The sequence below is a fragment of the Rattus rattus genome, chromosome 18, assembly GCF_011064425.1.
Source record: "Rattus rattus isolate New Zealand chromosome 18, Rrattus_CSIRO_v1, whole genome shotgun sequence".
Taxonomy (NCBI): domain Eukaryota; kingdom Metazoa; phylum Chordata; class Mammalia; order Rodentia; family Muridae; genus Rattus; species Rattus rattus.
In genome coordinates, this window is record NC_046171.1 from 8,059,971 (window position 1) to 8,084,705 (window position 24,735).

Here is a 24,735-nt window from a genome sequence, read left to right on the forward strand (position 1 = left end):
TCAGCACGGTCATCTGTCTCAGCTGGCATCACTCTACCAATCAGCCCGATTCCTCAGAAGTGACAAGAAACTGCAGCACCCCACCAGAAGGTTTTTGGTGCGTTTCTCTCTGTGGAGTCCCAACAAATGCAGCTCAACTACGCAGTGTAAATCGGACCAATGCATGCGTGTTCTTAGCAATGAATCCTTCATCCCGTGCCCTTTCACGTGCTTGCTTAAGCAGAGCACCCTCTCTCCTGCCTCTCCTTCAGCGAACCGTTCCTCCGTGAGTCAGACTTAGCCTTTCACACCTGTGTCCAATGAAACGCTCCTTCGAGTGTTTGCCCCAGCAAAACACCATCCAACACAGCTGCCTTTCCAAAGAACCCTTAAGTTTCCACCTCAGGGAACAGCGAAAGAGCCATCCAATGGGGGCTCAGAACCCACAGCAGAGAAAGCAAGCAAAGGGAACACACCAAACGGGTTCCCAAGAGACATCAGCTGGAGAAGTGCACTGAGGCCGTCAGCTGGAAGTCTGGGACAAGAGAGCTCAGGGTGGAGGTCCACCCTCTCCCTGAAGAGCCCTCAACGTCCCAGCCCCTCCACAGGCCTGTTTATGTTATATGAAGATCAATAGGAACCATGGTTAGAAACGGTTCTCATTCCGGATGCTCTCAAGGACGCTGTGTCTCTAATATCCCCTTCCTCTGTGTGGCAATATGGAGGCCAACCTGACCCGGGGCCTGGAGTATTAGAGGGGACAAAGGAAGGGCCTCCTCGATCCCAGAGTCTACTGCCAAGGAGTTTAAGCAGTACATTGGAGTTCACCAATGTAACGTGCATTTCACCACTGTCAGGCGCGGCCATGAAATAAGGCCTTACACAGCTATATGCTTTCAGTGTGAAAGTAGGTGTGCTGGCTGGTTTTGCAGATCAACTTGACCCAAGCTGGAGTTATCACAGAGAAAGGAGCCTCCGCTGTGGAAATGCCTCCATGAGACCCAGCTGAAAGGCATTTTCTCAATTAGTGATCAAGGGAGGAGGGCCCAGCCCATTGTGGGTGGTGCCGTCCCTGGACTGGTGGTCCTGGGTTCTCTAAGAGAGCAAGATGAACAAGCCAGGGGAATCAAGTCAGAAGTAACATCCCTCCATGGCCTTTGCATCAGCTCCTGCCTCCTGCCCTGTGTGAGTTCCAGTCCTGGCTTCCTTTGATGATGAACAGCCATGTGGAAGTGTAAGCTGAATAAACCCTTTCCTCCCCAACTTGCTTCTTGGTCATGGTGTTTGTGCGGGAATAGAACCCCTGACTAAGACAGTGAGTCTCAGAGGAGTTGATTTAGAGAGCTGTTCTTTGGGGAACGGGAAGCAGGAATATATACACCTGGATATCACGGCTTATACAGCCCAGCTTTCTGTTGCTGCAGGGAACACCCGGCGGGTTAAAAGCAGGTTGGGGAGGAAGTGTTATTTGCCTTACAGATCTCCATAAATTTCCATCTCTTGGGAAAGCCAAGGCAAGAGCTCAAAGCAGGAAGCTGAGGCAGGGGCTGAAGTGTAGAGGCTGTGGAGGAATGCTGCTTACTGGCTTGCTCACCACAGTTTGCTCTGCCTGATTTCTTATATCTTACGTAACCATGGGCCACCTGCCCGGGTGACACCTCCCACAGAGAGCTGGGCCCTCACATCAATCAGGAACCAAGAAGAGACACCACAGGCTGGCTCCAGGCCCGTCTGGTGGAGACATTTTCTCCACTGAGGTTCCCTCTCCCCAGCAACCCTAGCTGTGTCATCGACAAAATTTAAGCAGGGGCCACATAGTCGCTTGGACCCAGATTAAACCTCTCCAGAATGGAGGGCCTGAAGCTCAGACCCGGATCTCCTGGCCAGCCAGGGAGTGATGGGGTGAGGCGTTGTCCCTCCTTGCCTTTTGAATTTTCAACTATGTTAAAATGTTGCCGGTTTATAAATTTTAGAAGAATGAGAGAATAAATGTTTAGATTGTGTTCGAAGACTTGTTCCCAAGTCAAAGTCCGCCTTGCCCCCGTGTGAGACGCTGTTAGGTTAGTGACTGCTTTTGAACTTGTTATTCTTGTGTTCAGGATTGGGGTAGTAACGTCTGCCACACGAGGTTATCGTAAAGTAAAACTATGCATGTCCGGCCCGGGTACAGCGATAGCGTTCAGGAAGCCCCCAGGGTATTTATTCCTGGTATATTTAGTGCAGCTCTTGAGTCCCCAGAATGGCCCAGTGTTTTACACAGCCACCAGATGGCACCAGACTCACACTGCGCGGCCCTGGTTCACTCAGCACCGGAATAAGGAAGGGCTCCAGGCTCCGACCCGACTACTCCACTTTCGCTCCTGGGGCTCCCTGAAGCCTGTGACCTGCGACCTCGAGGTGAAAGGTCATCCCAGCGTGCAAAGCACTGAGGACTTGAAGCCCGATGCTATTCTCACAGAGATTAAGACAGACTGGGGAGGCTGTCTAGATGTCCCAGAGAAATCTACAGAGCTTTAAGAGTGAAAGACAGCCTTCCTACCTGTCCAAAAACTCAACTCAGAATAAATCAAAGACTTTGATCTACGAGCTACACAGATACAGGAGCTGATGAAAGCCCTCTGTGTGAGTGGCAACTGGAAAGGCTACTGTAACCGAGGGAGCAAAAGTAAGAATTAAGACGAGGGATTGTTGTAGATTAAAGAGTTTCTGGAGAGTCAAAAGAAACTGGGAGAGAAAGCTTTGACAGTTGTCTGCCTGTCAGAGACTAAAACCCAGAACGTGCACCAATCTCGGAACACCAGACACTGAAAAACAAAGACACAGCTAGATGAAAACTGGTTCAGCGCCAGGGAACCAATCCCAGGGCCTCCCATGGGCCGGGCTAGTGCTGTCCCCGCCCCCCAGCCCAGAGGAGCCGCTGAAGAAGCGCAGATAACCAATGAGAATGTGGGGAAAGCTCAGGAAGGAGGATGGGTCAACGGAGCACGTGGGACGACATAAAGAGGAACGGAAGGGTTGTATAAACCTGGATACAACGAAAACTACGCATGTTTGTATGCACCACACGGAAGCCTTGTACTTCAGGTGCTAACTTTAAAGGTTTTTTTGTTTTGTTTTGTTTTGTTTTAAGTGCAAGATTGTTAGCCCTCGAGAAATTACAACCAAAACTACTCCGTGGGCAGCAGAGATGGCCAAGCGGGTAAAGAAAGGCAGAAAGGCACTTGTCTCAGGATCCACACAGAAAGACAGAATCTTTTCCATAACACTGTCCTCTGCCTCTACACACATGCTGTGATGGGAGCGCACGCATGTGCACACACATGCGTGCGCGCGCGCACATAATAATAATAAATAAAATATGATAAAGAGAACATTTTAGCTACCCCGACTTCATCTCGCCTTAGTCTGACTACCAAGAAAAAAAGTAGGCAGGGCTGAGAGATGACTCGGGGACTAACGGGACTTACTGCTCTCCTAGAGGACCAGGGTTCAGTTCCCAGAACCCACGTGGAGGCTCACAGTCATCGTTATTCTAGGCTCAGGGAATCTGATGCTCTCTTCTGGCCTCCGTGGGCACCAGACACACACAGTACACAGACATGACCATCAAATAAAAAAAAAAAAAAAAAAAAAAAACAGATTTTTTTTTTTTTTTAAAAAAAGCCAACAAATGGGGTTGGGGATTTTGCCCAGTGAAAAGACGCTTGCCAAACAAGCCCAAGGCCCGGGGTTCGGCCCCCGGCTCCAAAAAAAGAACCAAAAAGAAAAGAAAGAAAGAAAGAAAGAAAGAAAGAAAGAAAAAAGAAAAGAACTGCAGTTCTTGGGAGAAGGAGGCAGGGGTGGGGTTCTATGTGAGTTCAAGGCCAGCCCCATCAACATGGTGAGACCCAGTCTCAATAACCAAAAAGAAAAGAGGGAGTGTTGTGGCAGCAGGTGTTTCTACACTGCTGGTGGGAGTGCGAGCTGGTCCAGCCACTGTACCTGTGGAGTATGGAGTAACAATGGAGGCTCTTTAAAAGGCCAACATTAAAACTACAACATGGCCCAGCTGTACCACACCACAGCATCCCCACCCCCTCAGGGGATGGAAGGCAGTGTCCAGCAGACACCTGCAAACCAACACTTATTACAGCACAGCAGATGGGTCATGGAACAACCCACACGTCCACTGACTGGAGAGGAAAGGGTGGGGTGTAACACACAATCCGCGCATCAGGAACTGAATCATAGCGGGTGTGGGAAAATGGGAGGGACTGGAGGATTGGGATGTCACCTAGAAAAAGGTGACAGTTTTGTAAACAAACTGTGAAATTAGAGCAAACACGAAAACAAAGTGGGGACTCTGAGCGATGAGGGTGACAGGGGCTCGTAGGCATAAATTTGTTTGCAACCTATTTTTATAAGGGTTTGACCTCTCCTCTTGCCCACCACCCAGCAGAGGTAGGGGAACAGAAAAGTTACTAGGATGTGGGGGAAGTGGACCTGTCCAGCAGTAGTTCTTTGGGGGTGAGCTCGGTCTTCCTTGGCAACAGTTCGGTCTCATAGCAAACACCAAATAAGACTCAGCAGCTGCAGACCGGCCCTCTAGGCAGGCAGACAGCACGCACGAACCGGCAGCCATGGGCTGGTCCTTTCAGCAAGCAGACACCAGGCAGCCGTAGAAAACACGAGAACCTCACAAGCAGTTCTTGGGTGAGTTTCTCCTAATGGCAGCGTTACCACAAGTTGAGCTCAACGACGCTATGTAGGGCAAAACAATACATGTGTGTCTTTAGCGAAGACTAGCGAGGTGGAGCAAACCAAACCAAAGCTCAGTGTTCCTTCCCCACTGTCTGTGGGGTCACATTTATACTCCTTTCTCACGGGTCCTTTCCTGTGTCTGCTTCAGGAAAACAGCCTTTCCCGTGTCTGCTTTAGCGAGACTTCCTTTCACTCGTGTGCCTGTCTTAGTCCAGGTTTCCATAAAGAGTTTATTCAGCTTACACTTCCACATGGCTGTTCATCACCAAAAGAAGTCAGGACTGGAACTCAAGCAGGTCAGGAAGCAGGAGCTGATGCAGAGGCCATGGAGGATGTTTACTTACTGGCTTGCTTCCCCTGGCTTGCTCAGCTTGCTCTCTTATAGAACCCAGGACCACCCACCAGTCCAGAGACTGCACCACCCACAATGGGCTGGGTCCTCCCCACCTTGATCACTAATTGAGAAAATGCCTTACAGCTGGGTCTCACGGAGACGTTTCCTCAAGGGAGGCTCCTTCCTCTGTGATGACTCCAGCTCGTGTCAGGTTGACACACAGAACCAGCCAGTACAGTGCCCCAGCAAAACATCATTGGACATAACTTTCCAAAGAACCTAGAAGTTTCCACTTCAGGGGCTGAGTATGATCAAAGTGTGTTCTATGCATGAATGCAGATGTGTAGTGAGGGCTGGCAAGACTCAGCGTGGGCGAAAGGTAAAAGTTTGATGACCTGAGGTCAATGGATCTGTAGGTAGGAGAAACTGATCAGCGAAGCAAGTTTCTATCTGTACACACAATCAACACACACACACACACACACACACACACACACACACACACACACACACACACGCCCTAAATAAATTTAATAAAAAAATTTTTTAAGTGAGATGTCACAGTAAGCCAGGCCTGTGGTAAATTTAGAATACAGTAATGTTTTAGGATAAAGATGGATGAGAGAGAAATTGGAGGTAACTGGCGGGGAATTCTAGGCTGGGGGAAGCAGGAGGCATGGGCGAAGAAAACACTAACGGGCAAGCATCACCGATGCCTGTGATTGGTTGACAGGCCACACTGGAGCGTTTCGGGGCTCTGTGTTTGGGGAGAAACTTTTGTGTCCCCTGTGCCTCGGTCTCCCAACACCAACATTCGTTGTCCTTGAAACCTGGGAGAGCATCTTAAAAATAGTACGGCAGGGGCTGGAGAGGTGGCTCAGTGGTTAGGGACACTGGCTGCTTTTCCAGTAGACCTGGGTTCATTGAACCCATACTCTACACCCCACCCCACCTCACTGCCCCAGGCTCCTGTTTGTCCCAGCTGTTTAGCCAGAGGGAATGACTTCCAGATGTTTCATATTTGTGAAAACTTGATCTTTGTGTTGTTTTTTTTCTTATTTTATTTTATTTTATTTTATGTGAGGGAGAGAAAGAGGTACCTGTGGCTCAACTTGAGTATCTGAAGGTCAGAGGACAACTTGTGGGAGTTGATTCTCTTCTTCCAGAGGAGTGAATTCAGGTCATCAGACTTTGCAGAAAACACCATTACTCAGCCTGCCACATTTTTTTGTTTTAAATCTTACGGTATTTTGCCTGGGTGTATGTCTGCGTACCATGTGAGCGCAGTGCCTATGTTGGCCAGAAGAGGGCGCCAGATCCCCATGGAACTGGAGTTAAGTTGCGACTACGCAGGTACAGGGAATTGAAGCCGGGATCTGTGGAAGAGCAGACAGTGCCCTTAACCAGTGAGCCACCTCTCCAGCCCCAGCTATATGATTTTTTAAGATGCTCTCCCAGGTCTCAAGAAAAAAATACCGGAGACTCTTCACTGCCTATCTTCCATGATGGGCTACAGCTTACCTAAGGTGGGAGATAAAAGAATTCTTTCCTCTTTTAAAAAGGGCTATTTTGTGGGAGGAAGGAAGGACTCTGGGTAAGGCTTCTCTCTGCCCTAGGAGGTGGGTGTGAGGCTGTTGTGAATTCCTGCTTTGCTGTGCTGGCAGGCTCCGGCTAGCGCTGGAAAGTACCTGCTGTTTCCAGGAATGGCTAAGTTTCTGTTTCTTAGAATGGGATTGTTCCAAGCCGGGCCCTCCCAGCGCCAGTGAGCTGAACGGCCTCTAACTCTGTGGACTCTCCAACAGACTCCCTATTCACGGTCTGTGAGCCTGGGCTCCCTGCCAGGTCAAAGACACAAACCCTAACCAGATATGTAGCTCTTCCCGGGGAACTTCTTGTCTGGAGGATAAGAAGTGGGTGGGCAAAACAGAAAGGAGGTAAGACGTAAGCCTGGGTGACTTGGCCTCCTGGAGAGACTGCCTCCCAACTGAGGGTTTCCTGGAGACTCCTCGATTAACCCTTGAAGTGCTTGTGGGAAAGCAGGAGGGTGGCCAGGGTGCTCGCTGTACCCTGGGCTGGCAGGACCAAGAAAAGGAGGTTGGGGGGCCCCTGTGTGCTCTGCAAAGGCTCCAGGCCCAGAAGTAGGTCATAGAAATGTGCCCTCCCAAGCACCTGCAGAAAGAAACCCTGCTTTCCTGAGCCGCCGGGGTGTGTGTGTGTGTGTGTGTGTGTGTGTGTGTGTGTGTGTGTGAAGGTGGGGGGCGGGGACCCATGACAGAAACCTCTCCCTAAAGCTGTGAATGGCAGCTGTCATGGGGGCAGAGAATATACTGGATTTGCAGTTCCCAAAAGCCAGCGGCTTTGCTCAGTCCGACTTGAGTCAGAGATTCTGGACAGGAGATATAATTGTGTTCAGAATTCAGACTCCAGGCCTACACCAACTCCCACAGTGTGTAGCCCTGTGTGGTGGTGACTTTTAAATCTCAACTTGCACGCTGGAGAGACGGTTTGGGGGCTTGTTGCTCTTGCAGAGGACCTGAGCTGGATTCCCTCCCAGCACGCACAAGCAGCTCACAGTCACTTTTAACTCCAAGTCAGGGGATCCAATGCCCTTTTCTGACCTCCATGGGCGTCAGGCTCCCATGGGGTGCACCAGGCTCCAGTGTGGCGCCCACACAAACATGCAGACAAGACGTTCATAGGCAGAAAATAAGATAACTAAAATCTTCCTAAGAAACGTTTTTAAAACCGGCTTGCCGCTGCCTAAAATTGCCTGGCGTGGTGCTTTAAACGAGAAACCTCACCCATAGACCCAGGTATTTGAATATATTTGGTCCCCAGTTGATGACACTGTTTGGGGAAGTGATATGGGCTCTCTGGAGGAAGTATGTCCCTGAGGGTGGGTGTTGAGCGTTTGGCGATTTGCTCCACTTCCTGTTTGCTCTGCTAATTGGCTGCTGGGCCTCACGCACCTCTCGGACTCTCCTCTAGAGCCAGCCAGATAAACTCTCCCTCCTCTAAAAGTGCTTCTGGCTGTTCTATCACAGCACGTCTGTTGCGGGGAGGGAGTGGTGGGGGAATCACCTCGACCGTTTATGGAGGGGAGGACAGCACCAGCCCCCGGGCAGGCCGTCTTGAACTGTTTGAGAGTTGCCTGGGCATAAGTCCGCCTGGCACCAAGGAGCAGCGACAGCTCTGGTTTCCGGCTGCCTCTCCCTGGCTGGGAAGAGTTTCTTGGTTAGAAACGACTTCCCTCACTGCCCGACTGTGATCTGGAACTCCAAGCCAAATAAACCCTCTCCTCTAGTCAGGGCATTCATCAAATGAAGCTGAGCACCTTGGGAAAGAACTCTAATCTCTTGGAGACTCGGTTTCCCCACCCATAAAATGGGAATGACTGAGAAAGCAGAAGTAGTAAGTATCAGACCGTTCAGAGCTCAGGAAAAGGATTAAAGATGACACACGGGACCCCACTTCACAAGATTCCTGCACACCCTCAAACTCTACAAGTGCAGCTCTTGCCCACACTGTGCTTTGCCTAGCCATTCTTCAGCCTCTCTCTCTCTCTGTCTCTGTCTCTGTCTCTCTCTCTCTCTCTTTCTGTCTCTCTCTCTCTGTCTCTCTCTCTGTCTCTGTCTCTCTCTCTCTGTCTCTGTCTCTCTCTCTCTCTCTCTCACTCTCACACACACATACACACACACACACACACACACACACACCAGATGTTTCAAAGAACAGGAAGGGTTTAATTTGTCTCATGAAGGGTGGTCTGTCAGAGCAGAGGAGGTGGGAATGAGAGGCAGTCAGGGAGCAGAGAGAGATGTGTGCTGGCCTCTTTTATGCAGTCTGGGCCCCCAGCCCTTGAGATGATTCTACACACAGTGAGGGGGGAGAGGGGTTTTCCACTGCAGTTAACCTAACCTAGAACTCTCTCATCCACCGACATGTCCAGATGTTGGCCCAGATGTTGGCCATGATTCTAGATGCTGTTATAATGTCAGCCAATATTAACCATAACACACATAAAGGAAAAGTATTACATATATATTTATTATTTTTATATTTAGCAAAAAATAATGTCTAAACCACCCACCCCACCCAGCAACCATCCCATCCCCTGGCCCTCACCCACCAAGCCCACCAAAATAAACAAAGTCCAAAGGGTCCCAATCTTTATCCTGACGCTAGCCTCCAGCACAGTCCCTGTGGGTCAGATCCTGGCCACAGTCCTGAGAGGGCTCAGTGTCTGGAGGCCTCACGCCTCCAGCCGCTGCTGTACCAAGTGAGCGTAGACATCCTGCTCATCCCTGAGCTGGTCGTGCTCCACCAGCTGCCCCTGCTTGAGCACCAGAACTTGGTCAGCATTCTGAACCGTGTGCAGCCGGTGAGCAATGACCAGCATCGTCCTGTCCCCCTGCGATCTCAGGTCTGGTGCTGCAGAGGACAGAACGAGACTCAGAAAGGCAAAGAAACGGGACACAGCGCCCTAGGCCATCCCTGTGATGCTAAGAAGGTCTGGGCTGTGCAGGGGGGACTCAAAGGGCAGCCCGACAGGGATCCGCCCTTCTCCATGGCTGTACTGCTGCCACAGAGAACGGCAGCTATGGAGGACCGGACACCCCGCACCACCACCATTCTCCATCCTGGAGATAATCCCCATTGCCAACAACCTAAGAAAAGCCAGGCACAGGCAAGGCACACTTGGTGTGTCTGAGAGGATTGACTCGGGAACCCAGGAACCTCAGGATTGCCTGCCTGAGGAAAAATAACCCACCCTAACAGTGGGGGGCGCCACCCCATGCACTGGGTCCTGGACCACATAAAAAAAGAAAGAGGGGGAGCCAGTTGAGAGCCACCGTTCCCATTCTCCACTTCTCCATCCACCGAGATGGAGTCCAAACCACACGATCCCACAGCCAGACCACCCCTGCCGTGATGGCTTGGGCTCTCTCAGCCCATGAGCCAAAATGGCCGGCTTGCAAATTCCTTTTGTCGAGTGTTTGGCCCAGCAACAAAAGTAACCATTACAATTCACAGCCCGGCGGGTTCTCCCATCCGTGGTACATCAGCCCTGCTCAGCTCCACACCACCTGACCTACCCCTTAGATTCCACAGTCCCCTGCCCTTCAATGCTGGTACTCACGGCCTGCTCGCACTCGGCGTCCAGGGCACTGGTAGCCTCATCCAGGATGAGGACCCGCGGGTTCCGCACAAGGGCCCGGGCAATGGCCAGACGTTGTTTCTGTCCCACAGCTAACTGGCTCCCTTTCTCCCCGATTTCTGAGGAAATCAAAGAAAATCCCCTCCTGAGACACTTGTGATCAGAAAACACCCCTCCCCGCAGGGATGGACAAGTGTTCCCTCATCCGCTTCTGTTAGCCAATCAGGAGGTTGGAAAATCTGGCAGGAGGGGAGCTGGAGATGAAGAAGAATGAAAAGTGGGACTGGAGGGAGGCACAACGGGGATACAAGCATCACCCCAAGAATAAATTCCATTATCTGGTGTGTGCATGCATGTGCATGAGTCTGTGCATGAGCCCATGCGTATGCATGTGCGTGTACACGTGCGTGTGCGTGTGCGTGAGCCTGTGCGTGAGCCTGAGTCTGTGCATGTGCGTGTGCATGAGCCTATGTGTGTGCATGTGGCATGTGTGTGAGCCTGTGTGTGTGTGTGCATGTGCATGAGCCTGAGTGTGCATGTGCATGTGTGTGAGTCTATGTGTGTGCATGTGCGTGTGCGTGAGCCTATGGGTGTGGAGTGAGCTATGCATGTGCATGTGTGTGTGCATGAGACTATGCGTGTGCATGTGGCATGTGTGTGAGCCTGTGTGTGTGCATGTGCGTGTGCGTGAGCCTGTGCGTGAGCATGTGCATGTGCATGGGGGTTGGAGGGGGTGGGGCAGAGAATATTCCCAGCCTGGTTTTTGTTTTGTTTTGTGTTTTGTTTTTCCTTAAAAAGATTCTAGAGATCAAACTCAGGTCCTCGCGCTTGCAAGGACGCACTGTATCGAACGAGCCCTCCTTGCCGCGTTTTCTCCTGCCCCTGCCAGGGTGGGCCGGGGACCTGTAAGTACCTGTGTTTATTCCATTCGTCATTTCCCCTATGAAGTCGTCTGCACAGGCCGCCTGGGCAGCAGCCATCACTTGAGCGTCCTCACAGTCCCTCAGGCCATAGGCAATATTGTCCTTGACAGAACCGGAGAACAGCACAGGCTCCTGCCCCACCAGAACCACCTGTGCAGAGCGAACAGGAACAAAGAACTGGTAGCTCCCTCTCTGTTCCTTCTCTTCTGTCCTCAGGAAGGACCCAGCCCTCCTTCCCGGGGGCTGCCCCACCTCCCCTCGTGCCTGTTCCTCTCATGCCCCTCCCTCTGTGGCGCCCCTCCCACCTGGCGGTGCAGGTAGTGATGATCGTACTGGACCAGGGGCTCGCCATCCAGCAGCAGCTGGCCCCCGGTGGGCTGGTACAGGTTCTGCAGCAGGGCGGCCACGGTGCTCTTCCCTGACCCATTGGGTCCCACCAACGCGGTCACCTTTCCAGGATGCAGGGTGAGCGTCAGGCCCTAGAAAAACAGGGACAGTTAAGGGCGGCTTCCCACAGGCTGCAGAGCCTTGACAGCTGCAGCAGAGAGGTCCAGACCCACGGGGTCTCCCTCAGACACCTGGAGCACAGGCTTCTCGGGGCGACTGGGGTACGAGAAGGAGACATCTTGAAATTCCACGCGCCCCTCCAGCCTGGGAGGGGCCAGGGTCCCAGGCTTCGGCAGATTTGGCCTTCGGTCCAAGTAGGAAAAAACCTTTTCCGCGGCACCCACGTTGCTCAGCATATCCCCATACATGTATACCAGGTTCTGGAAAACAGGAACGGGCTTGTCAGGAAGCCAGGTCCCTCACACACTCCACCCACACCCTGACCTCAGCTTAGCTGTCCCTCCTCACCTGCTCCTTACCCCCAAAAAGAACCGTTTAACGAATGATTAGGATGAAACTCAGGGAGGGAACGATGCAACGATTGTTTTAGTTAGAAGTGGCTCTGTCTCTGTTCATTTGAAACAGTTTTGGCTACTCAGCACAGGCTGACCTGGAACGTCCCATCTTCCCCCAGGGTTACAGTGTCACAGGATTACAGACACGTGCCACTGTCCCCAGAGTAACTTCGGTGGATTTTTTTTAAAAGATGCAGAAACATTTCCGTGTTCTGATTCGCAACTGAAAAGCCATGAAATCCACACAGCACATCAAGACACACGGCTTTCCCTCGCCGCTCTGCACTCTGGGTGCCTAGTATCATTCATTCATTCATTCATTCATTCTCTCTCTCTCTCTCTCTCTCTCTCTCTCTCTCTATCTCTCTCTCCCTCTCTCTATCTCTCTCTCTCTCTCGACAAGGAATTCTTTAAAAAGCAGTCACCGCGTCCAGCTCACCTTTGAAATCATCAGAGAGCTTGGCACGGCTCTCCACACATGAAAGACGGTTCAAGAAGTAACCGGGAAAATTATGTTCAATGCCCAAAGCAAGTGATCAAACAGAAAGAAATAGTTAAATACTTTTTTCTAATCAAAGCATACTGCTGGGTACCCCAACAGTGGATGGGATTGAGTCTCTCTATTGATGTATCCACGTCATAAGGGAAGGAACAACAGAGAGCACTGTTTTAAAACCGCGATAGCTGGGCTGGAGAGATGGCTCAGCGGTTAAGAGCCCCGACTGCTCTTCCAGAGGTCCTGAGTTCAATTCCCAGCAACCACATGGTGGCTCACAACCATCTGTAAAGAGATCTGATGCCCTCTTCTGGTGAGTCAGAAGACAGCTACAGTGTACTTATATCTAATAAATGAATAAATCTTTAAAAAAAAAACATGATAGCTTAACCAATGTAGGCAGCAGCAACACCAAGAGAGCCAGATACGCCAGATACATTGTGTCTCCTGAGAAAGGACACAGCCATAACTAGAGAGAGGGAAGCACTGATTTATCCGATGGGTAGGGAACAGAGTCAGAAGAACGCTGCCATAACGCTACATTATGATACTACAAATAAGAACACACAGGACCCTATAGACACAGAGATTGTGATCGCCCAACCACAGGGTGTGCACCTGCGGAGCTCTGAGCGCCTGTACTGGAGGAATTTAAGGAGCCGTTGCTTTTAAGTGTGATAACGGCATTTGGACTACGTGCTTAAGATATCTACATTCTAGAGACGCACATCGAAATATCTACAGATGAGGCTGTGAGCTCTTGAATTTGTTTTAAAATGATACGAGGGAGCTGAGGGAAAATGAACATGGCGTGCAGCTGGGGAAGGTTAGGACAAGGTTAGATTAAGGCCCGGGGTAGGTAGGGTTCGGTCTGAGACTGCAGTCAGGGATAAGATTAGTCGGAGTGAGGTAAGATATCATTAGTGGTTCCCAGAGTTAGGTCGTTTAGATGGGGTTAGGGTTAGTGTGAATTTAGGATGGAGTTAAGCTAGGGTTAGAGTTGGTCGTAGCTGGAGTGAGGGGTGTGGTTTGAGTTAAGGTTAGGGTTAAGATCGTCGCTAAAGCTGATAAAAGTTCTGAAGATTTGTTATAATGGCTTTTTTAAAAGCACGTTTAAAATTATCCATAAGAAAATCTACTCTGGGGGTTGGGGATTTAGCTCATTGGTCGAGGGCTTGCCTAGGAAGCACAAGGCCCTGGGTTCGGTCCCCAGATCCGAAAAAAAAAACCAAAAAAAAAAAAAAAAAAAGAAAGAAAGAAAATCTACTCTGTTTTTGTTGTTGTTGTTGTTAAACAAATAAAGCTCATGGCCCAGAAGCCCAGATCGAAGTCCAGAGCGTCTCATGAGCTCGCCTCACTCACCCGGACATGGTGCCCCACTTCCTCCTGATACAGCAGGAAGGAAAGCAGGCCGCCCCGGGTGACCTCCCCAGCCAGGATCTGCTGCACACCGCAGTTCAGAATCAGCACCTGCATGCCCAAGGCCATTACCTGGACGGAAGGAGAGAAGTGAGCGAGTCCCCAGTCCCTGCACAGCACTTATCCCCAAAGCCTCTGTGGTCTGGCTCCTGCTCCCTCCCTCCACGGGCCCTTTCCCCAGCACCCCGCACCCTGCCTAGGCCACCTCACCCTCCGTATGACTAAATACAATTCTCTTTCCAGGTCTCGGCGCCACCACAGCTGTCGACATCGCTCCAGGGCCTCCTGGTAGCGGCTGACTTCCTGCTCCTCCGCCCCAAAGCTTCTCACGGTCTGCAGCCCTCCTATGGCCTCACGCACCACCTGCCCTGCCTTCGCCACTGCATCCTGGATCTCCTTTAGCACAGCCTGGAAATGGGGCAGCGGATAGACCAGTTAATGAGGCAGAACACAACAGGCAGGGGCTTCCCTCCAGCTCTTCCTCACAGCTCATGCCTTTCTTTCCAGAAGGAATATTTTGAGGGGAGGGGACCGGGAGGAGAGGAAGAAGAGGTGGAGGTGCTCGGAAGACAGCTCCGTGGTAAAGTGCTTGCCCCCAGTGTATCACACACACATAGGAGTGCATCTCACACACACACTCTTGCCCCCAGTGTGTCTCACACACTCACAGAACACAGGAAGTAGGGAATGAATGTAAATTGCTGAGCTCTCTGTTGTTAAGCACTTTGGGATATATGTACTGTTCTGTTTAACTTTTCATTCTAAAGTGAATACTTCGCACCTCATGTCCGATGAGGAAAGAGACAATAGTTAAGAAAGATAGAGATACAAGCCCAGCTGTTCAGAGAGACCACTGGCTCTTCCAGGATGACCAGGTGCAACCCCAGCACACAAACCACGCGCAACTCCAGAAAATCAGGGGCTGTCTTCTGGCCTCTGTGGGCACATACACACACACACACACACACACACACACACACACACACGTGCTCACACAGGCACGCACACATGCATGCATGAATTCGCACACACGCACGCACGTGTGTAAATAAAATAAATACGTTTTAAAAAGGTGGAGCTGTAATTCAAAATGGATCAAAGACCTAGATGTAAAAATTAAAACTGTAAGAACACTTTTTATAAAGATTTATTTTATCAAAAACTCAGGTGACAGCAAATGCTGGCGAGGATGTGGAGAAAGGGGAACACTCCTCCAATGTTGGTGGGATTGCAGACTGGTACAACCATTCTGGAAATCAGTCTGGAGGTTCCTCAGAAAATTGGACATTGAACTACCTGAGGACCCAGCTATACCTCTCTTGGGCATATACCCAAAAGATGCCCCAACATATAAAAAAGACACGTGCTCCACTATGTTCATAGCAGCCTTATTTATAATAGCCATTAGCTGGAAAGAACCCAGATGCCCTTCAACAGAGGAATAGAAACAGAAAATGTGGTACATCTACACAATGGAATATTACTCAGCTGTCAAAAACAATGACTTTAAGGAAATTATAGGCAAATGGATGGAATTGAAAAATATCATCCTGAGTGAGGTAACCCAATCACAGAAAAACACACATGGTATTTCACTCATTGATAAGTGGCTACTCCCAAATGCTTGAATTACCCCTAGATGCACAGAACACATGAAACTTTCAAGAAGGATGACCAAAATGTGAATGCTTCACTCCTTCTTTAAAAGGGGAACAAGAATACCCTTGGGAGGGAATAGGGAGGCAAAGTTTAGAACAGAGGCAGAAGGAACACCCATTCAGAGCCTGCCCCACATGTGGCCATACATATACAGCCACCCAATTAGACAAGATGGATGAAGCAAAGAAGTGCAGGCAGACAAGAACCGGATGTAGATCTCTCCTGAGAGACACACCGAGACTACAGCAAATACATAGGCAAATGCCAGCAGCAAACCACTGAACTGAGATAGGGACCCCCGTTGAAGGAATCAGAGAAAGGACTGGAAGAGCTTGAAGGGGCTTGAGACCCCATATGAACAACAATGCCAAGCAACCAGAGCTTCCAGGGACTAAGCCACTACCCAAAGACTATACATGGACTGACCCTGGGCTCCAACCTCATAGGTAGAAATGAATACCCTAGTAAGAGCACCAGTGGAAGGGGAAGCCTTCTACTAGATTCTAGGGTGAGAGCAGTAAGGGGGAGAATGAGGAGGGGAACACCTATGTAGAGGGGAGGGGAAGGGTTGAAGGGGATGTTGGCCTGTAAACCAGGAAAGGAAATAACATTTGAAATGTAAATAAGAAATACTCAATTTAATAAAGATAAAAAAAAGAAAGAAAGAAATTAGGGAAATGAAAAGAAAAAGATTTATTTTATTTTCATTTGTGTGTGTATATATTGAGTCTGAATGTGCACGTGAGTGCAGGCGACCCTGTTCACAGTGAATAAGCCATCCAGGTCATGGCCGTCTTTGTAAATCATTCATCCGTTAGGCAGTTAAGCAGCAGCTGCTGTCCCAAAATGGCAGCTGACCTGAGTCACCCAACTTCACACAAGACTGTTTGCCTCAGGAAGGCTGGGCTCAGCGGGTCCTTTGCCTCTGAGCAGAACCATTATCCCCTCAGAGTTAACCACAAGACCCAGCTGCAAAGTGTGGGTTCTGGGTTGAGCCGTTTCTGACTTGTGGTGAGCCTGCCAGTGCCTCAAGGCCATGATAAGCACAAGCTAACTACTCCAGGACGCTGTGACCCTGGACACGGCCTGACTGTGCATGCAGAAACACCCCCAAAACAGCAGCCCCTCAGAATCCCCCCTTCTCTGCCATCTCGGCTGGAGCCACTCTGGTGTCTCTATCAGTCCTTTTCCTGTCTTGGTGAATTCCGTCAGAGCCCATGTGTCACTAGCCTACCCATGCTGTCCCCAGCATGTCCACTAACATCCAGGATAAATGTGGAATACATTTTAAAAGTACAGTTTTAAAAATATAAAGAGTATCTTTTTAAAACACACCCAGAAAGAAAAGAAAGACAGAAAGAGAGAAAGAAAGAAAGAAAGAAAGAAAGAAAGAAAGAAAGAAAGAAAGAAAATGGGCAAAGGAATTTCTCTAGCCAAAGAGTCAAAGAGTAACCAAAGGCATTGCATGGTCAGGCGTCAAATGCCCCAGAAGCACAGGAAAGTGCGCGTAACGTCACTGATGGTTAGAAAAATGTATGCTGAAGCCACAATAATCAACTGTACCATGACATGTTGCAGGGGACAGTGGCTTCTGTTCAAATGAGAAAAGAAAATGAAATGATCATGCGTTTGGGGGAAACGTGGAGGCTTGTGCTCGGAACTGTGGCCCAAAAGTGAACAATTCGGTGAGTTCCACATCTGTGTGATTTATTACAAGAGAAAGCCAGAAGGTGGGACTGACACTCAGCCTCAGGACTCACACACACACACACACACACACACACACACACACACACCACACACACACACCACACCCACACACACCACACACACACACCACACACACCCCACCCCCACACCCCCCCCCCCCCCCCACACACCCACACACCCACACCCCACACACCCCCCCCACACACACCACACCCCCCACACCCCCCCCCCACCCCACCACACACCCACACACACACCACACACACCCCCACACACACACACCACACACCCACACACACACACCACACACACACACACACACACACACACACACACACACCACACACACACACACACACACACACCACCCACACACACACACCTCACACACACACGCACACACAGACCACACACCACACACATCCAATTACCTATGCTGAGGGTAAAGGGGAGACTTTCTAGGGCTGGAGAAATGCTTCCATGGATAAGAACATCGGCTGCTCTTCTAGAGGACCTGGGTTCCATTCCCAGCACCCACACGGTGGTTCACAACTGTCTGTGACTCAGTTCCAGGAGACCCAATGCCCCCTGCTGGCTTCCTCAGGCACTGTACCCAGATCATTTGCATGCGTGCAGGCAAAATACCCATACGTAAAATAAAAACAAACAGAGCGAAAACCTCCTAAGATGTCTGTCACTGATTCACGGTCACTGGGGGACATGACAGACTCTGAGAAGCTCATGAGAGGCAGAAAGAGGCCCTGCTCACCTCCCTCTGCCATAGCAATACACATGAACCACTCCTGCTTATAGATCGAAAGTGAGTCCCTCAACCTCCTCAATTCAAATGTCCATCAGTGAATGACTGAACCAAGAAAATGGTACAAGCCATACAACAAACTGTAGGGGCTGAAAGGCAAGATCTGTCTGTCTGTCTGTCTGTCTGTGTGCCTATTTATCCATCCATCCACCCACCCACCCACCCACCTGTCCGTCCGTCTGGTCTGTCCATCCATCCATCCATCCATCCACTTACCCATCCATCCGTCCGTCCGTCCGTCTGTCCATCCATGTGTCTGTCTGTCCGTCCATCCATCCATCATCCATCCATCCATCCATCCATCCATCCATCCATCCATCCATCCATCCATCCATGTGTCCATCCGTCCATCCCTCCATCTATCCGTCCGTCCATCCATCCATCTACCCACCCATCCATCCGTCCATCCACCCACCCATCCATTTGTCCGTCCGTCTGTCCGGTTCATCAATCCATCCATCCGTGTGTCTATCTACCCACCCACCCATCCATCCGTCCATCCACCCACCCATTCATCCGTCCATCTGTCTGTCCACCCACCCACCCACCCACCTCACCCATCCATCCATCCATCATCCGTCCATCCATCCATCCATCCATCCATCCATCCATCCATCCATCTACCTATCCAGCTGTCTGTCTGTCTGTCTATCTATCCATCTGTCTATCTATCTACCTACCTACCTATCTGCCTGCCTATCTATCTATCTATCTATCTATCTATCTATCTATCTATCTATCTATCTATCTACCTATCTGTCCACCTGTCCATCTGTCTATCTGTCTGTCTATCTATCTATCTGTCTGTCTGTCTACATACCTACCTACCTACCTACCTACCTACCATCCTGGGATTTGCAGGTGGAAGCCACCTCTACGCTTCAGCCTTCTCCCGGGTACTGTGACATGTACACATACCTGATGGCGGGGGTTGTACACCTTCTCGGCTGCTATTGTGAGGGGCAGGTCCAGCAGGGAGAGGAAGGTGAGTCTCGGGGAGACCTGGAGCATGAAGTAGTACAGCCCCACCACCTTCACCAGGCTCCGCAGCAGGATATTGGCATCTAAAGAGAGCCACTGGCTCATCAGGGAGGTGTCCGAGCTCAGCCGTGAGTTCAGCTCCCCTGGGGGGGCGGGCAGAGAAGATGATGAAAACCCACTTTCTGCAAGAAACCCAAAGACCTCCCCCTGGCTTCTTCTCATCCCTCATCCTTTACAAAGAGACTGGGCTAGACCTCTACCCTGCTCTAAAAGAAAACTGCCAGGCTCCCGCAGGCAGGCAGACAGGAGAATGACTGAAGACTCCAGGAAGGGCCAGAGGACAGACGCCACGTTCACCTGTCTTGGTCTCCTGGAAGAATGCAAGGTCTTGGCGCAACAAAGATGAGAAAAGCTGCTCTCGTATGCGCAGGTTGATCCTGGACATGGTGAAGAGGAAGGAGCCTCCTCGGCAGCCTGCAGAGAGGGAGCTGGGGGTGGGGTGGAGTGGGGGCAGGCAGCAGAAGGGCAGGGTGGAGGGATGGAGAGAAGGGGGAGGGGAGAGATCGGGGTAGTAAACGAGAGGCAAAGGGGAAAAGAGAGAGTGGTGAGGACACACAAATAAGCAATGAGGAAGGGAAGACACGGAAGCTAGATGTGGATCACCTTACAACCGGTACGAACCCCAGGTGCTCAAGGCTCGCTGGTCACATGTGCTTCCAAAGGAAACAGCAGTAAGTCCCTCCCTCCCATTCTGTGGATAACCCCAGTCTTCACATGCAAATTCAGTCGCCATATTGGATGAGAAGACACGAAATGGTGAGCTCTGGGTGTGTGTGTGTGTGTGTGTGTGTGTGTGTGTGTGTGTTCAAAGGATGACATCAGATGCCTTTCTTATTCATATTCTTTTTTTTTTTTCTCAGAGCTGGGGACCGAACCCAGGGCCTTGTGCTTGCTAGGCAAGTGCTCTACCACTGAGCTAAATCAGATGCCTTTCTAGATCACTCTCCACCTTAGTTTTTGAAGACCGGGTCTCCCACTAGACCTAGAACCCACCATCTCTGCTAGATTGGCCATGCACCATCGCCATGAGATCCACCTGTACTCACCCCACACCCTGAGACTCACAGGGCCTGGGTGATAAAGATTCGAACCCAGGTCCCTATGTTTGCACAATAAGCACATAATTCACTGAGCTACCTCCCTAATCCAGGAGACAGTTCTGAAAGCAAGGAGCAGCAGGATGCTGCCTGGGCATGAAGCAGAGGCCCAGAGTGCAGTACAGAGGTCTGTGGATGGGGACACTGAAGGGGGGACATCTTTAGGAAGGACCAGGGGGAGCGTGATACACTGAGGTTCCGAGCACACGAGTGAGAGGTCAGCGTCCCTAACTGGCAACAGTGTCCCTGAAACAACTGGGTTTATAAAACAGAGCTAAGTGTGAAACAACATTTGAGAATCACCCGCCATGATGACCTGAGTTAGTGCAGAGGAAAGAATGTTTTTAAGAAATCAAACTGTGGGGGTTGGGGATTTAGCTCAGTGGTAGAGCGCTTGCCTAGGAAGCACAAGGCCCTGGGTTTGGTCCCCAGCTCGAAAAAAAAGAACCAAAAAAAAAAAAAAAAAAGAAAAAAGAAAAAAAAAGAAATCAAACTGTGTAAGCCATCTCAGGAGATAAAGGCACTTGTCACCATGCCTGGTGCGGACTTGAGTTCCATGTCTGGGCCCCACACAGTGGAAGGACCGGGCTGACTCCAGCAAGCTGTCCTGGGACCCCTAGTGCATATACCTACCCTTGTTCACAAAAGAAAGACAAGCGTGCCTAGTTTAGAACAGGACATGCCCGAGAACAGCCCACAGTTAAGGATCTATGGCAGGAAAATCCTCCAGACAGAGCAGATTCGAAGGTAGAAGTGAGTTCCATAGATGCAGAAAGAGATCAGAAGGAACCGCAAAAGCCAAAGCCACAGAGATACCAAAGAGAGACAAAGCCTGAGACAGGAGAACAGGGAGAACTGACCCATAAGGGGTTCGGGGTCACAAGAGAAAAACAAAACCAGCAAAACTAGAACAGAGGCCTAATGAAGGACTAGGGAGAGAGAAGAAACACACACACACACACACACACACACACACACACACACACACACAACAGAGAGAGAGAGACAGAGACATACAGAGAGAGAGCCTGCACCTTCTCGCTGTACCTGAGTCCTCTCATCCTAACCATAGCCCAGCCAAGCAGAGCATTTTTTTTTCTTTCAGAGCTGGGGACCGAACCCAGGGCCTTCCCCAACCCCCAGAGCATTTTTATTTGTTTGCTAGAAACTTCAGGCTTCTGGGTCTGTATAAAAAGAGTCAAAGGCAGGCTGGAGAGATGGCTCCAGAGGCTAAGCGCGCTCTCTGGCTGCTCTTCCTAGAGCTCCTGAGTTTAATTCCCAGCGACCGCCTGGAGGCTCGCGACCATCTATCCTGGGATCTGGTGCCCTCTTCCGGGCACCAGGAGTCAATCATCTCTCACCTCCCAACAGAGAATAAGCACATGAAAAAGATGGCGCTCGCAAAGGCGTCTGGGTCAAAATCACCTCCCAGGATGTCAATCACACGACCCGAATAATGAGGGATTAACGTCTCCCCTGAAAGAGACAAGAAAGATAAGGAGGCTGAGCTCTGGCATGGCCCTTCTCCCACCTCCCTCTCACAATGGTCTCTCCCTCTCACACCACACAGCCATCGCAAGAAAGATGAAGGCAACGATGAGGAAAGGCAGATCCGGCTTGGACAGCCTCAGCAACCGTATCATGAGTGCTCTGTTATTCTCCTGGCCTGGTTCCTTCTCCTGTGCTCCAGCGGGGCTCAGCACAGCCCACACGGCAAGGCTCAACGCCGCGGCTCCATAGCCAGCAAGCAGCCAGCACCAAGAGGCAGAAGACACTCTGACTACTGAGGTGCTCATGGTGCTTCCCACCAGGGCTCTCAGCGAGAAAAACAGGGGGTTAGTCAGGCAGAGCAAGGGCAGAAAGGTCCCCACAAGTCTCAGCAGCCCTCCCACTTTTAGCAGTCCCCACAGCACTCCAAGTCGCAGGGTGCCCTCCAGCCATAGTCCTGGCAGCCCCGGGGGAAGCAGAGTTCCCAGAGAGCTTTGTAGCAACCCAAGTAAAGCCAGGTCCACCAGCAGCAGAGAGGCCCAGGGCCTCGGGTGGGACAGCGCCATGGTGGGGTCTGCGGAAAGAAAGTGAGAAATTAGGGCTGTGGAGTTCCAAACCTGGTCACGGGGCCTCCTGCCCCAAATACACACTGAGGCTCCTTGCTCACTGGAAAGGTCCCCTCCTAGTCAAGTCTCACTTAGGATTGAGGTCATGCTGCCATTCTAACACACACACACACACACACACACACACACACACACACACACGCGCGCGCACACCACGGGGGGGGCAGAGGCGATCCGCTGCCACTGCGCCTGTCTCCTCGAAGCTTGTTGGTGTTAGCCAAGAAGACTCAGTCCCCAGACACACTGCCCCACCACCATTCCCCGGGTCCTTAGAGCCAGGAGACCCGGTGCAGGGGCGGGATGCGGGTGAGTTCAGTAGCCGTAGAGGGCTTGGGACAGGAGGTTCCAAGCATGGGCGCTGGGCCAGCGGCGCCCGAGAGAAGACCGGGGACGCAGGGCAAAAGAGTGAAGCAAAGGACCTTGGGCAAGGAGTGAGGGGCAGGGGACCTGAGACACTGGGTGGGGCAGGGCCACGGAGCAGAGGACTTGATGCCTCAGAAGACCCAAGACAGGGGACAAGGAGTGGGGAACGGAATGGGGACACCAAGGATCTGGGAATGGACCGCACTCTTGCTAACGCTCGGGTTCTCTCCAAAAGAACTTACCTGCGGCTGCGGAGCGGCACCTCAGGAGAGCTTCTGAAATCTGCTTCCTCCCAAACTGGGTCTTCTGGGTGCGCAGCGACGCCCTCACAGTGAGCGCGCCCGTGTCCCGGGCTTTCGCTTTCACTTCGCTGCCGCGGTCGCGGCGCTGCACACAGCCGCCAGCAGATGGCGCCTGTCAATCTGCCAGTAGGGTGAGCGCCCCAGGTCCCCAAGGAGGCTCGTCCTCCGTGGCCGAGGCTGCTACTAGCAGAACTCTGAGGGTCCGAGATGCTTTGAAAGTGGGGGAGGGGGCTGCATTTCTCTGACCTCGGAACATATGTTAAGAAGTGCCCATTAAACTGGGAATACAGTTCAGAGGTAGAGAAAAGTTGCCTGAGACCAAGATTCGCTGTCCAGTAAGTAGGTTTGAGGCAAGGGAAAAAGTAGGAGGAGGTTAGGACAGAAAGGAGCAAGGAGCATAGGCTGAGGAAAAAAGCAGAGGGACGAGAATAGTCATGGAGAAAGGGGGAGGAGAGGGAGAAAAACGGAGGAGGGAGTGGCTTTAGGTCCCCTCCCGTCAGCTGCCCACACTGGAGTCCCACCTCGAATCGCTTTGGAAAAAGGGAGGAAGAAGAGGGAAGGACAGAGGCTGGAAGGGAAGAGAGGCCTGAGGTTCTGTTTTGTTTTGTTTCCCATGCAAGCTCAAGAATAGGAGTCTGGGGTAAAAATTGGGGCATACAAGAAGGCCTCAGTTCCTATCACCAGGTCAAAGGTTCCCTTTCACAGTTCTTGAACCCAGAAGGCTCTGGCCCTTTGTCCTCAGACTTTCTTCCCAGCACCCAATACCTGTGGTGAAGGCCCTGGGTCAGTGCCAGGGCCTGCTGTTTGTGAGATAGTCAGAAGTGACTGTAGGCTAACACCATTGAAGGGGGAGAGATAGTCCTACCTGACCCGCTCCCCAGAGCCCAGTTACAGCATAAATCACCCCCCCTCAAGGGAAGAGGCCTCACAGAACAGGATGAGGCATTGGGTTCCATTCTCAAAAACAGCGTCCACCAGAGCACAACACGCTGAAATGACTCAATGGGCTGAAACTACCTATGAAGGAGAAAATCCCCTTAGAAATGTTGGTGTGACTACCCATGAGTCACTTGAAGTTCAATGTTGAGGGAGGGGGAGGGGGGTGACATTAAAGCAGGTCCTGCTAGGTGGCTATACCCATCTGCTCCCGGTTTTAGGACCAACCACACACACACACACACACACACACACACACACACACACACCGCCCACACACACACTCCACCTCTTTACCCCCTGTGGAGAAGGCTCCCGCTGGCTGTCCTGGCTCTCAGAGTCCTCTAACCCATGACCTGGCTCTTGACCACTCCTGCACTGACAGAAGACCCAGGGGTTCCTTTCTTTTCTTTCACTTTCTCCTCTGCTTCCCCCACCCCAGAGAGTCCTGCTCACCTCTCCTCATTGTGCTGACACCTTGCAGCCCGGGCTGAAACATCATGAAACTGAACCTCAGACACATCTTTACATTCAATATCCAATGTCACGAAGGGGCTACTTGAGCCTTTCCGTGATTATTGTCATCACAAAGTCCTCCCAGTCACCCCAAAACATACACGAGGGGCCACACGGGAGTCCCGAGATCATGACGCTCTTGGAAGGGCTGTGGATGGGTGACAGGTCCTCCTGAGAGATGGGGCCCGAAGGAAGAACCTGGTGAACCCCTTCTCAATGGAAGCGT

At 51.2% G+C, this 24,735-nt stretch overlaps 2 protein-coding genes and 1 pseudogene across 2 annotated transcripts in view; 2 read left to right on the forward strand and 1 right to left on the reverse strand.

Moving 5' to 3' along the window:
- The window catches only part of LOC116887415, a 496,132-nt pseudogene that overhangs the window by 184,324 nt on the left and 287,073 nt on the right, over positions 1 to 24,735 (forward strand).
- Positions 1 to 24,735, forward strand: part of LOC116887417 (RT1 class I histocompatibility antigen, AA alpha chain-like) — a 431,868-nt gene that overhangs the window by 169,903 nt on the left and 237,230 nt on the right. The window lies entirely within an intron of this gene.
- LOC116887439 (antigen peptide transporter 2) lies at positions 8,772 to 23,120 on the reverse strand. The gene is made up of 12 exons (XM_032889052.1): positions 22,998 to 23,120; positions 21,840 to 22,340; positions 21,640 to 21,754; positions 19,479 to 19,609; positions 19,059 to 19,264; positions 14,162 to 14,359; positions 13,895 to 14,023; positions 11,713 to 11,901; positions 11,440 to 11,613; positions 11,125 to 11,284; positions 10,190 to 10,330; positions 8,772 to 9,478 (listed from the first exon to the last, which is right to left on the reverse strand). Exons 2-12 carry the CDS (start codon positions 22,330 to 22,332, stop codon positions 9,306 to 9,308), a joined length of 2,109 nt encoding a protein of 702 aa, XP_032744943.1. The 5' UTR covers positions 22,333 to 22,340; positions 22,998 to 23,120; the 3' UTR covers positions 8,772 to 9,305.

What these genes read in the sequence shown, in the direction of transcription:
- LOC116887439 (XM_032889052.1), bottom strand. Translation starts at nt 22,332, where the DNA reads ATGGCGCTGTCCCACCCGAGGCCCTGGGCCTCTCTGCTGCTGGTGGAC. An exon ending in TGCTTATTCTCTGTTGGGAG is followed by an intron (nt 19,610 to 21,639) that starts GTGAGAGATGAT and finishes CCCCACCCCCAG; the next exon opens with CTCCCTCTCTGCAGGCTGCC. An exon ending in CCGAGAAGCCTGTGCTCCAG is followed by an intron (nt 11,614 to 11,712) that starts GTGTCTGAGGGA and finishes CTGTTTTTCTAG; the next exon opens with GGCCTGACGCTCACCCTGCA.